Genomic DNA, 13140 nt, shown 5'->3' on the forward strand with positions numbered 1-13140 from the left:
ATAATGAGTCCAAGTGAGATGGGGAGGTAGGATGTAGAACTCGGGTGGGCAGTGAAGATCCCTGGGTGTAGGGCACCCCTTGCCTGAATATGAAATATTGGCCTAGGTGGTAGGGTTTTCCATTCCCAACTGCTATTTTGGACAAGGTTCACTCTAATTCCAAACCCCTTCTATCTCTCTTCCCCTGAAAAGTTCCCAGCTGCCTGGGAACAGCCGTGGGAGGTGACAACGGTGGGCCAACTGCAGCAGAGGGGTCAAAGCCGAAATAAACCCAGGATTTATTTTCTCATCGGTTCGATGGAGCGGGCTGACCATTGGGGAGCGGAACCTTGTTGGATGGAGATTGAATAAACATGACCGGGCAGGAGCTGAAGAGGGAGCCGCTTCAGCTGCCGGGGCTGATGGGGGTCCGCACTCTTCAGGCCCAGGCTCCAGTCTGGACTGTGACTGGAGTCCTGGGGCACTGGATGGGAGGGGCTCCCAGGCCAATGGGTTGGGACTCTCTGGGCTAGTGAGTGGGGGTGCCCCCTGGGTGATGAGTGGAGCTCCCTGGGCTGATGGGTGGGTGGGGCTCCCGGAGCGATGGGGTGGGTGTTTTCTGGGTCGGTGGGTGGGAGATAGATGTGACCAAATTCAGACACCTCAGCTTGATGGTGCATGAAGTCCGTGACCCCCGGCTCTTCTCAGCATGAAAAACCAGAGGCCATTTTGATTTCCTTGGCTATTATGGAAACTGCATATAATTGGGCAGAATGGTGGTGTGGCTGGGAACTTTTGGGAGGGGTGAAAAGTTTTCAGGGGCCAAACCCCTTCATTGCACCCTCCTCCCATCCCGCACCTCAAAGACACAAGGTCCCAATTCAACCCAGCTCACAGCGGACATCATCACGTCGGGCTGCCCGGGCCCTTGGCCTTGTCCAACCTGATCCCTGACCCCTGCTGGCCTTAGCCCCGCTGTTGTCTGTGCTCCCCTAGCCTCAGGGGACAGGGGCAATGTGACCTCTGACCCTGGCTGGCCCAACCACCCAGTCTAATAGGGCAGGCACAGCCAAGATTGGGCCACAGAGGAGCCAAAACTCCCCAGGCAAAAACCAGCCAGCCCAGCTGGAGGGGACACAGGTGGGCCGGGGACTGTCCAGCCTGGACACTTTAGCCGCTTTGGCAACAACTATTCCCCAAGGTGTCAGGCAAAGCCACCCTGAGCCCGCCAGGCCAGCAGAGCCCCGAGCTGACTGAGCCCCAGAGCTGAGAATGCCGCCATGGTTGTGATGTTGCTGGTGAGGGGCCTCAGGCTCCTGGGTTCAGTCCCTGACCCATGACTTCGACCCTCAGATCAGAGGTCAGATTGGCCCGCATCATTAGGAACCCTCGCTGGGTCCTTGGGATAGGAGACCCCTCTGGCCTCTCAGGAATAGAGCCCCCCAACCCTACCTCCTCCTTTCCATCCCACTCCATCTTCTCCTCTACCCCAGATCTGACCCCCAGTGACATCAACAAAGAAGCAGCTGCTCCCAGATGCCCTCAGGATCCTTCTGTGCCCTCTGTGGGTGTGACTGGGGGAAAGGAGGGTGAAGTCTTGACAGCCAGGGAAGGAGCCCACTAGCTACAACCTCATACCTGCTGTGAAACCCTGAGTCCTCAATAGGGAAGAGGCTGAAAGGCTTGCGCTAGACCAGAACCCAGTGTGCCAGATACTCTCTTTGGGTAACAAACAACCCAGAAAACCCAACACAAAAGACTCAGGGGGCTCCCAGCCCACCCCTGCCCAGCGGCCCTGACTCCAAGGCTCCCAACCCGTGGACCTGGGCCAGAAGCAGGAAGGGCCAGGCGCTTTGACTTACAGGAACGCAGAGGAGGTCGGGCTCTTTGTTTGCAAGGTGCAGAGATTCCAGCCTCTAAACGTAACTTCAGGCAGTCTGAAAAGAAAACAGGTTCGAAATCTCTTTCAGTTATAATTGGTATTTCAGATTTAATTAAAAATTAAACTTTCATAATGTTTCACCATCCAAAGCAATGCATTATCAGTCAAGCGTGGCTTTTTTTTTTGTTAAAAAAAAAAAAATATCTTCCCTGAGTAGTTTTGTAATGAAAAAGCCCAGGATCCAGAGCAAAAAGCAATTCTGAATAACAAAGTATATCTCAGTTTTCAGGATGTCCTGGCGACACGAAGGCTCAGTTTCTCAAACTTCCACAATGTTCTATCCTAAGCAGATGTAGGGAAACATTGAAGGGAGGGAAAATCTTATCAATCAATGACATTTGTTGAGCTCTTACTGTGTACAGAGCATTGTACTAAGCACTAGGGAGAGTACAGTACAACAGAGTTGATAGACCCGTTCTTTGCCCTCAAAGAGCTTAGTCTACTGTGTGCAGAGCACTATACTGAGCTGGGGAGAGGAAATAGCCTGTAAGCTCACTGTACACTGGGAACGTGACAACTAACTCTATTGTACTGTACTCCCTCAAGCACTTAGTACAGTGTTCTGCACACAGCAAGAGCTCAATGAATATGACTGACTGATTGCCAATAGAGTTAGTAAACACAATCCCTGCCCTGGAGGAGTTGGTTGTCTATATACTGGGGAGAGTTAGGAGACATGATCCCTGACTTTAAGGATCTTACAACCTAGATGGGGAAACAGACATTCAGATGAATCGGAGAAGTAGCGTGGCTCAGTGGAAAGAGCATGGGCTTTGGAGTCAGGGCTCATGAGTTCGAATCCCAGCTCTGCCACTTGTCGGCTGTGTGACTGTGGGCAAGTCACTTAACTTCTCTGTGCCTCAGTTCCCTCATCTGTAAAATGGGGATTAAGACTGTGAGCCCCACGTGGGACAACCTGATTCCCCTATGTCTACCCCAGCGCTTAGAACAGTGCTCGGCACATAGTAAGCGCTTAACAAATACCAACATTATTATTATTATGAATCACCTCAAGGGAAAGTAACCGAGTTTTCCTAGAGGAGGCAAGGCCTTTGTCTTTTAATGGCATTTTGGTAAGTGCTTCCTATGTACCAGGTACTGTACTAAGCTCTAGGGTAGATAGATGCTAATCAGGCTGGGCACAGCCCATGTCGCACATGGACTTCTCAGTCTTAATCCCCATTTTACAGATGAGTAACTGAGCACAGAGAAGTTAAATGACTTGCCCAGGGCACACAGCAGACAATGGAGGAACTGGGACTAAAACCCAGGTCTTTCTGACTCCCAGGCAATGTGCTCTATGCATTAGGCCACACTGGTCTGGGAACCAGCAGCCAGAGCAGGTGAAAACTGGAGATGAAGTACTGCTGTTGCGGCTGCCATCTTGGATGCAGGGTGAGATGCCAGAGGTGGGTCAGGGCCTGCCCTGCTGTCTGCCTTGGGTGCCGTGTGGCTGGGCATGCGGGCATGTGGGCCCGCCAGGGGGCCGAGGGCGTGGGGTGGACCCCTGTCTCCCTCCAGTGCCCCCGGGGGTGCGCCTCTCTCTCCTCTCCCTCTCTCCACTTCCCAGGAGAAGCTCAGCTGACCTCTCTGGGCCAGGGTGTGTCTGGACCACGCCACCCGTGGATGCAGCCAACCCCAGGGCCCCGGGAAAGCTCAACTCACATTCACGCACTGAAGCCCATCTGTGAATGGAATTAGATTTTTTTCTTCAATCATCAACTCAAACTCAACTTTTCCCCTGCTTCGCATATGCCTGAATTAGACAGAAAACCACCAGCGAAGAGGAGAACAGGATTATGGAGGCGTTTCCCCGGGACATGAATGAGAAAGAAGGGAATGGCTCATATTTCCTTATAAGGCCAACAGAAACATTCATAAAAGAAACTGACGAGAATAACTGTGGCTTGAGGAACGGTCGGATACCCCGGAGATCCCCGGATGGAGGGTGCGGGCCTTGCCGCCCCCGGGAAGCACCGAGGAAGAAGCCACCCCGGCGGCTGCACTGGTCAACTCCCAACCTGGACAACAGTGCTGAGTTGGGCTTGGCCGGCGAGGACCTTGGTGTTCCAGGTCTGGGCCTCTCTACCCTTCTCTCTCTCCTGCCCCACTCCCAGCTCTCCTCACTCTCTCTGTGTCTCTCTCCGTGTGTCTCTGTCCTCTTTCTTTCCAAAACTCTTTTTTTCCAAAACTCCTTGAGAGAGATGTCTATTCCCCATCTCCACTTCCTCTCCTCCAATTCTCTCCTTGACCCCTTGCAATCTGGCTTCAATCCCTTCACTCCTCAGAAAACTACCCTCTCTAAGATTCAACTCAATCATATTTGTTGAGTACTTCCTGTGTGCAGAGCAGTGTACTAAACACCTGGGAGAGTACAATACAACAATAAACAGACACATTCCCTGCCCACAATGAGCTTTCCAATCTAGAGGGTCACCAGTGATCTCCTTCTTACCAATTCCAATGGTCCCTACTCCATCCTAATCCTCCTTGACCTCTCATTGTCTCAAACACTGTGGACCATCTCCTCTCCTGCAAATGTTGGCTTCACTGAGGAGTTGCTGTTTGATTTGGAGGTGTATGGGCAACGACTGGAGGTTCTTGAGAAGTGGGGAGACTTGAAATGAATTTTTTTTTTTTTTGGAAAAATGATGAAGGCAGCAGAGTGAAATTGGCCTAGAGTGAGGAGCTAGGAGGCAGGGAGGTCAGTGACAAGGCTGATGCAGTAGTCACGACAGGAAAGGATAAATGCTTGGATCAACATGGATGGAGAGGATGGAGGCAGATTCTAGAAATGTCATGAAGGTAGAAATGTGACAGCATTTGGTCACAGACTGGAAATGAGAAGGAGCATGGCATAGTAGATAGAGCATGGACCTGGGAGTCAGAAGGTCATGGACTCATATCCCAACTCCACCACTTGTAAGCTGTGTGACCTTGGGCAAGTCACTTTAACTTCTTCTGTGCCTCAGTTGCCTCATCTATAAAAATGGGGATTGAGACTGTGAGCCCCAGGTGGGACAGGGACTGTGTCCACAATACTATTTGCTTGTATCCACCCCAGCACTTAGTACAGTGCCTGGCACAGAAATGAGTGCTTAACCAAATACCATTATTATTATTATTATATGCGGATTGAATGAGAGAGATGAGTGGTGGTGTCTACAATGATGGCACGATGAGGAGTTCTGTTTCGAAACATGTTAAAGTTTGTTGCATTGCTGGGGCATCCTTCATATCCAACAGACCACCACTCTCCTCATCTTCAAACCTTCCTAAAACCAAACCTCCAAGAGCCTTGCCCCAGCTAAGCCTTCATTTCCCTTACACCTCCTTCTTCAGATCATCTATGCAATTGGGTCTGAACCCCTTAAGCACTCACCTCTCCCAATCCCACATCACTTATGTCCAAATGCATCTGTAATTTATTTTAAATATTTGTTTCGCCCATCTAGACTGTAAAGCTCCTTGTGGGCAGGGATGAGGTCCACTTTTTAAAAATGGTATTCTGTTAGCAATCACTATGTTCCAGGCACTGTACTAAGTGCTGGGGTAGATACTAATCAGGTTGGACATAGTTCATGTTCCCACATGGGCACACAGTCTTAATTCCCATTTTGCAGATGAGGTAACTGAGGCAAAGAGAAGTTAAGTGACTTGCCCCAAGATCACACAACAGACAAGGAGCAGAGGTGGCATTGGAACCCAGGTCCTTCCTGACCCCAGGCCTGTGATCTATCAACTAGGCTATGCTGCTTCTCCAGTTCCATTATACTGCAGTCCCCCAGACCACTCGGTAGAGCACTCTAAAGACAGTAAGTGCTTAATAGATACCACAGATTAACTGAATGATTGATTGAAGATAAACAGCTCAGACACGATCTCTAACCCACATGAGGTTCACAGCCTCGGGAGAGGGAGAACAGGTACTCAATCCCCGTTTTAAAAATGAAGAAAACCGGGACCCAGAGAAGTGAAGTGACTTGCTTGAGGTCACATAGAAGGCAAGGGGTGGAGTCAGGATTAGAACGCCAGGTCCCCTGACTCCCAATTCTGTGTTCCTTCCTAGTCCATGCTGCTTCTCTGGTCGACACTCTTGTTTCTACTTCATCAGATAACTTTTTCCCCTCTAATCTGAAATCTCCTTCAAACTCTCAGGTCTTCAGAACCCAGATACAAGGTGATTTTTCCCACCTCCCTCACTCCTATGGTTGAGGAATGTAGCCATCCCGCCGTCTGACTCCATCCCTTTATGCACCTATTCCTACAACATAACCTTCCTTAAAATCAATTTTACATAAAGGAAGTTCCTTCTGACACCTCTCTTCAAAACCACACACCCTGTTTCTCAGGCAGTTTAAAACATTCATCACTTACCCAAGTGCCAGATATATTTTTTAAAAAAACAACTTTGCCATATCTGTTCCCTCAGAACTGAACAATTTCGTTTCCTCTTGTTAATTGTTCTTATTCCCAGGGTTAGACCTGAGTACAGTATCATCATGATGTAACCTTCATTTAATCGGAATGGAATTCTAATATGTTGCACATTGGTATGGTTAAATGGGCAGTCATGCACCCTGATTGGGCAAAAAATGGTTTGGTTCCATTTAACTGAACAAGCCAATCTGGTCAGCTTCCATCCATTTTGATATTTCCTACTTCTATTGCCACTCCAGTCAATCAAATAATTAATGGTATTTATTGAGCACTTATTATTTGCAGAGCTCTGTACTAAGATCTTGGGTGAGTACAATCCAACAGAATTAGCAGCAGGACTCCTGCCCATAACATGCTTACATCTAGCAGTCTTCGTGGTCCAAATATGGCTGTGGTTTCTGTCACCCTGTAGGGTTTTCTATCTTCCGCTGGCTAGCCCCAACCGATGGCAAATGAGTAGCACCTGGGGCTGGAGATTTCACTGGCTCTGTAGGACATGGTCATCCCAGATGCAGAGAAGAGTTGGCCTCTCACATTTAATAATGATAATAATAATAATCGGTATTGTTAAGCACTTACTATGTGCCAGGCATCATAGTACGTGCTGCGGGGGATACAAGCAAATTGGGTAGGACACAGTCCCTGTCCCACAGGGCTTACTGTCTTAATACCTCACGTTACAGATGTGGTAATGAGGCACAGAGAAGTGAAATGACTTGCCCAAGGGTCACACAGCAAACAAGTGGCACACTTGCTCCAGCATGGCCTACAGGCACTTTGCTCTGCTCCCGGACGTTCGGCTCCTGCCTGATCATCTTAAATGATCTTTGGGAGCCTTGTGGACTTGACTGATTTCACTGGAATCCAGTTTAACTGCCACCAGCTGCTTATCAGCATGACCTAGTGTATAGAACTTGGGCCTAGGAGTCAGAAGGTCATGGGTTCTAATCACAGCTCCGCCACACGTCTGCTGTGTGACCTTGGGCAAGTCACTTCACTTCTCTGTGCCTCAGTTACCTCATCTGCAAAATGGGGATCGAAACTGTGAGCCCCACGTGGGACAGGGACTGTATTCAACCTGATTTGCTTGTAACCACCTCAGTGCTTAGTACAGTGCTTGGCACACAGTAAGCACTTAACAAATACTCCAATTATTATTATTATCTGGGGTCCTTGGTTCTGGTTCCAGACTCCAAAGAAGGAACGTGTGAGAAGGAGCGGATTGTGGCCTCCCACACTCTCCAGTCTCACTAGACAGGAAGCTCCTTGAGGGCAGGGATCATGTCTACTAACTCTATTGTCCTCTCATAAGTTCTCAGCACAGTGCTCTGCACTCAGTAGACTGGAAGCTCCTGGAGGGTAGGGATTGTGTCTACTACCTCTCTTGTCTTCTCCTCAAATTGGCTCAGCACAGTACTTCTGCACACAGCACACTGTCAGCTCTTCAAGGGAGGGGACTGTGCCTGCTAATTCTACCCGTGCTCTCCCCAGCCCGTTGAGAGGGTTAGAACTGTGCTAAAGTAAGAAATATTCCCCTCTGGTATTGCGCCTTTGCTGAGCATTCCAAATGTAATTATTCCATCAGTTTCCCATCCTTTTTCACAGATGCCAACATGGACCGGTGCTCGTAGCGGCTCTCTCTTCTGCCCAGTTCTGGTTTTAGAAAGACAGTGGTTCAGAATGAATTGGGACCCAAAAAGGCCTTTCAAAGACTGGGAGATTGAGCACAGGAAGGGGTGGGGCAGGTGATTCCAGGCCCTTATTTACCAAGGCTGCAGAGACCCAGCTCCTTTCAGAGTTGGGTTTCCAGCAAGACCTGAGGGCTGCAGGCAGCCCCCACCATGCAGGGCCAGGAGCGACCTCACACTTGGGTCCCACCCAGCCAGCGTGCACAAGGTACGGTCCCAAGCTCCGGGTTGCCTGAGGAGCCCCAACACTGAGCTCCGCCGGGACCCACATCCAGGGGGATCTGGGGGGTGGGGGATTGTTGTTGGCTCCAGGGTGTGGTGTGGGGGTGGGAGGAGGCTGGGCACGTCTCTCAAGGTGGGTGGTGGGGGGCAGTTGGAGCCTGGGCAGGAAGCAGGCCAGGTGAAGCCTGGGTTGACCTCTCGGGAGCCAGGGTGGCTCACCGACACCAGAGCTCTATTTAGTTAATTATGGCATTTTTTAAGCCCCTACCATGTGCCAGGTACTGTTCTAAATGCTGGGTAGACACAAGCAAATCAGGTTGGACACAGTCCCTGTCCCACATAGGGCTCACAGTATCAATTCCCAATTTACAGGTGAGGTAACTGAGGCACAGAAAAGTGAAGTGACTTGCCCCAGGTCACACAGCAGATGAGTGGTAAGGCCAGGATTAGAACCTATGATCTTCTGACTCCCAGGTCCGTGCACTATCCTCTACCCTGCTTCTCGAGCTTGGGATCTCGGCCCTCTGCAGATATGGACGCTTGAGTGTGCCTGGGTTCCGGACCACAGAGTCTGGCCCGCCCGCTGCGGGAGTCAGAATCTGTGGGGGCAGGGCCAGACAGGGCCGCCGACGGGCCACTGCCCGCGCTGATCCAGGGCCCATCCCCAGGCCCCTGCCAAGAGTGGCGGAGAGGGCCAGAGATCAGCCCAAGGTCCGGATGCCGGACTCTGCCTGCCAGCCCCTTTCCCAGCGGCCCATCCCCAGGCCCCACAAGGGGTGGGGAGGGTCAGAGGTCAGCGCAGGGTCTGGACACTGGGGATCCGCCTGCCGGCCCTTCCCGCAGCGGCACGTCCCCAGACCCCACGGGGGCGGGGAGGGTGAGAGGACAGCACAAGGTCCGGAAACCGGGAATCCACCCGCCGGCCCTTCCCCCAGCAACAGGTTTCTGTCTCCGGCTCTGCTGCTGCTGTTCGCTCCCTAACGGGGATGAGAGGTGGTCCTTCGCCCTGCTTATGCATCACCCCTTCCCCCAGTCGCGCCCCTGCTCTGCTGTGCCCCTGCACCCAATACTCATCTTCTGGAGCCCAGCGAACTCCGGGAGGAAAAGCCCTTGCCCTCTGGCTGGAGCTGCGTGGAGAAGTGGAGGAGAGGACGAGGCCAGAAGGTTGGGCCTTCATGCAGGCAGGAAGCCCACTGGGATAAGTATGAGCCCCGCTGAGACCCCGCAATGCTTCAAGAGGCTACTTATTACGCTCCCTCCCATCTCGCATTGTTCTCCAAACGTTAATGAAGCACTCCCGCTGATGTTTATGCTCACTCCTCCCCAGAACGCAACTGCACCCCTGGTGTCCCTTCTTATCGCCAAGGAGGAGGGCACTGGGAGGGGACGGGGAGGATGGGGGAGAGAGGGGAGGGAAAGTGGAGGGGGCAGGGGAAAGGGAGGGGGAGGAAGGGTAGGAGAAGCATGATTTAGGGTAAAGAGCCCAGGTTTGGGAGTCAGGGGACCTGGGCTCTAATCCCAGCTCTGCCGCTTGCGTGCCATATTACCTTGGGCAAATCACTTCACTTCCCTAGGCCTCAGTTTCCCCATCTATAAAATGGGGATTCAATACTTGATTTCCCTCCCACTTAAACTCTGAGTGCTGTGTGGGACAGGGACTGTATTTGACCTGATTAACTTGTCTCCACCCCAGCGCTTAGCACACGGCCTGGCACAGAGTGAGTGTTTAAAAACTACCACCTTTCCTATCATTATCACGACACTCATCCAGGCCCACAAAACTTTAGCACCATCACTACTATCGTTATTATGATGCTATCCCAGCCCCACAATACTTATCTATTCTTACCCTCTGCCATTTCCCTTATGTGTAATTTCTTCAAACATCTGGCTCCCCCTGTAAAGTGTCATCTCCTTGTGGGCCAGGAGCGCGTCTACCAACCGGGTTGTATTGTACTCCCCCAAGCGCTTAGTACAATAAATGCCACTGATGGATTGATATTATTTTGGGGGGAGGCAGGGAGAAAGCAATGGATGACTAGCAGTCGGAGCAGGAGGAGGAAGGAGGTAAAAACTGGAAGCAGCACAAAAACGAATGGATGGAGGATGGACCAGGACGACCAGGGCAATAATCCTCGAATAAGCAGGCCAAAAGCCCGGGCATATAAGGGTGACAGGACCAGTACTCAAAGCACAACTCCCTCATCGGCAACAGGGTCAGCACGGCCTAGTGGAAAGAGCACGGGTCTCACTGTCAGGATGCCCTGGGTTCTAATTCTGGCTCCGACATTTGTCTGTGTGACCTTCGGCAAATCATTTCACTTCTCTGTGCCTCAGTTACCTCATCTGTAAAATGGGAATTAAGACTGTGAGCCTCATGTGGGACATGGACTGCATCCACCCTGATTAGCCTATATCTACCCTAGGGCTCAGTACAGTGCCTGGCAGATAGTAAGTGCTTAACAAATACCATAAAACAAAAACAAAAAGAGTCAGCTGCTCAGCTCGGGGACTGCCAGCACAGTTCTCTGAGTAAGCCACCTCTGAGTTTGCATCTTTAACAAAATCAGTTTCTTGAGTTTCCTCCTCGAAACCTGGACTATCGACCACATGCGTGCACATGTACACACACACAGAGCTTAAATTTGGCTCTGGAAATACTTTGCAAGAAACAACAGTCATTTGCAAACGTTTGCCGCCGTGCTGGGCTCCCACTTGCCACTCTAGTCCCCTCCCGCCGGACCAGCCCCACTACCGCTCCACCCACTGTATCCAGACTACTCGATTTGCCCCCTCTGCTTGGCCAACTGGGAGCCGGACACGACCTTCCCCGGTGCTATGGTAGCGGTGACAGGCCGAGTGATGCCCGGGACTGGGACGCTGGAACCCGGGCCAGGCTCGTGGCCCCCTGAGGCCTCTGGGAAGGTCCAGGGTTCCCAACATCCTCTGGGAGAGACTGCTGCTTACTCCACATGTGCCAGGGAAGAAGGGGGCGTGGCAGCACCAAACAATCATCCCGAATGGTGCGGCTCCACTGGCTCTGACCACCACCACGAAGAATCTCACCCTGGGGGCTACCCGACAGAGGCCCTACTGGCGCTCAGCGAACCACTGCGAGAGCAGTGTGGGCCTGGGGTCTTGGAGCACAAGGAGGAGGACTGTGGTCCCTGGGGGAGGCGGTCAGCGGTTCAGCCCCTGCGCCAGGCCCCCGGCCCCACACTGCTTCCACAAGCGCGGAAGCTGCTCCAGACCACGAGAGGAACCACTCCGGGCCAGAGCTCGTGCTGGCCTGGGCTCCGTCCAGGCCTGGGTGGGCCTGGACCCTCCAGTCCTGTGGGACTCCGGATGGCCCGGGCCCCGCCTTCTTCCAGGCCGGGGATCTCAGCCGCCATGGCCGCCATAAACATTTCACAGACCGTCGCCTGCTGGGGGCTGAGGGCTCTGACCTCGGCTCCAGACCCTCTGCTGCCGTCTCCATCGCCCCTCTGCCCCTCCCCAGGGAGGTGGCCTGTGGCCAGCGAGCGGCCAGAGCCCAGGCAGGACCAGCTGGAGTGGGCGGGCGGGCAGACCTGCCCCACCCCACCGCGGGCCAACGCTTGCGCACAAAAAGGATTTGCACACGGCACAGCAAGTCGGGCGTCTGGCTACTTTGTGTTGCAACATATGGGACGATTCTGCCAAATTTATGCTCCTCCTCCCCACCCCACCCCTGTCCTGTCCTTCTCCAGGCTTCTCCCTTCCCCTGCCCCACCCGCCTGGGATCCGGCCGCTCTTCTCCTCTCCCCTGCCCACAAGGAGGCCAGACCACTTGCTCAGCCACATCAAGGGAAAACCACAGTGGGCCCGAACTCGGTGGTTGGGGAAGTTGGACCTGGGGGCTGGAGGACAGGCAGACGGATGGACGGACAGGCAGGCACCCGTGGTCCCCACCCCCACCGGGGCTTCTTGATTCTTACAGAAATAAATGTCTACAGCCCTGACAGACGGTTGTCCCCCCCCATCCCACCCCAAGCCTCCCAACACACGCACGCGCACACACACTGCTGCTACGTCGCAAGGAGGAAGAAAAGTCAAATTTCCATCCCGGCCAGCGGGCTCCCTTCTTTCCCTCTCCTCTTCCTTCTCCCCCACTTCCGCACCCCACCCTGCTCCCTCCTCTCCCCCACCTTCCTCCTCCTCCCCTTCTTCTCTTCCTCCTCTCCGGGTCCCTTGAAATGACTGACCATAGCCTCCCCTGTAGCATTTCCACCCTCCCAGTGGTCTTCCATGAACAGCTTTTATGGATTGAGATTTTTTGTCCTAAAGTATTCTATTTATTGCCCAGCAGCTGGTGTCCAAAAAAGTTGTGGTGGGTTTTTTTTTAATATTCCTTTTAATAAATAAAATCTGTTTTCATATTGTGTAAAATTAGTTTTGCCTGCTGTGAGTTTGTGGCATTATGAAGTGATCATTTCTTCCCATGAATTATTTAAAGTGAGGGTATCAAACTCTGAGTGAACATATCAAACGTACAACCAAGGGAGATGGTGTGGCTCACCGTGAACAGCACAATTCACCGTACAACTGCATGCCTACCAACTTGACTGTATTGTACTCTCCCATGATAAAATGGGCCTGGGAGTTAGAAGGAACTGGATTCTAATCCCGGCTCTGCCACCTGTTTGCTGTGTGACCTTGGGCAAGACACTTCACTTCTCGGAGCCTATTTATCTCATCTGTAAAATGGGGATTAAGAGTGGGAGCTCCATGTGGGACAGGTATGCGTCCAATCTGATTAACTTGTATCTATCCAGTGCTTAGAACAATGCTTGGCACATAGTAAGCACTTAACAAGTACCATAATTATTTTAATTACTATAATAAAATACT

General features: G+C 52.1%; 1 protein-coding gene across 2 annotated transcripts in view; it reads right to left on the bottom strand.

Annotated features, from left to right (window-relative positions):
* Nucleotides 1–13140, bottom strand: part of LOC120638674 — a 186319-nt gene that overhangs the window by 110684 nt on the left and 62495 nt on the right. For both annotated transcript variants that reach the window (XR_005660522.1, XM_039913434.1), the window contains one exon: nucleotides 1842–1916. Coding sequence is in view for 1 of the 2 variants with exons in the window: in XM_039913434.1 (XP_039769368.1) it covers nucleotides 1842–1916 (75 nt within the window). In the remaining variant the exon portion in view is untranslated. The remainder of the gene's footprint in view (nucleotides 1–1841; nucleotides 1917–13140) is intronic.

The sequence above is a fragment of the Ornithorhynchus anatinus genome, chromosome 11 (genome assembly GCF_004115215.2).
Source record: "Ornithorhynchus anatinus isolate Pmale09 chromosome 11, mOrnAna1.pri.v4, whole genome shotgun sequence".
In the NCBI taxonomy this organism is placed as follows: Eukaryota; Metazoa; Chordata; class Mammalia; order Monotremata; family Ornithorhynchidae; genus Ornithorhynchus; species Ornithorhynchus anatinus.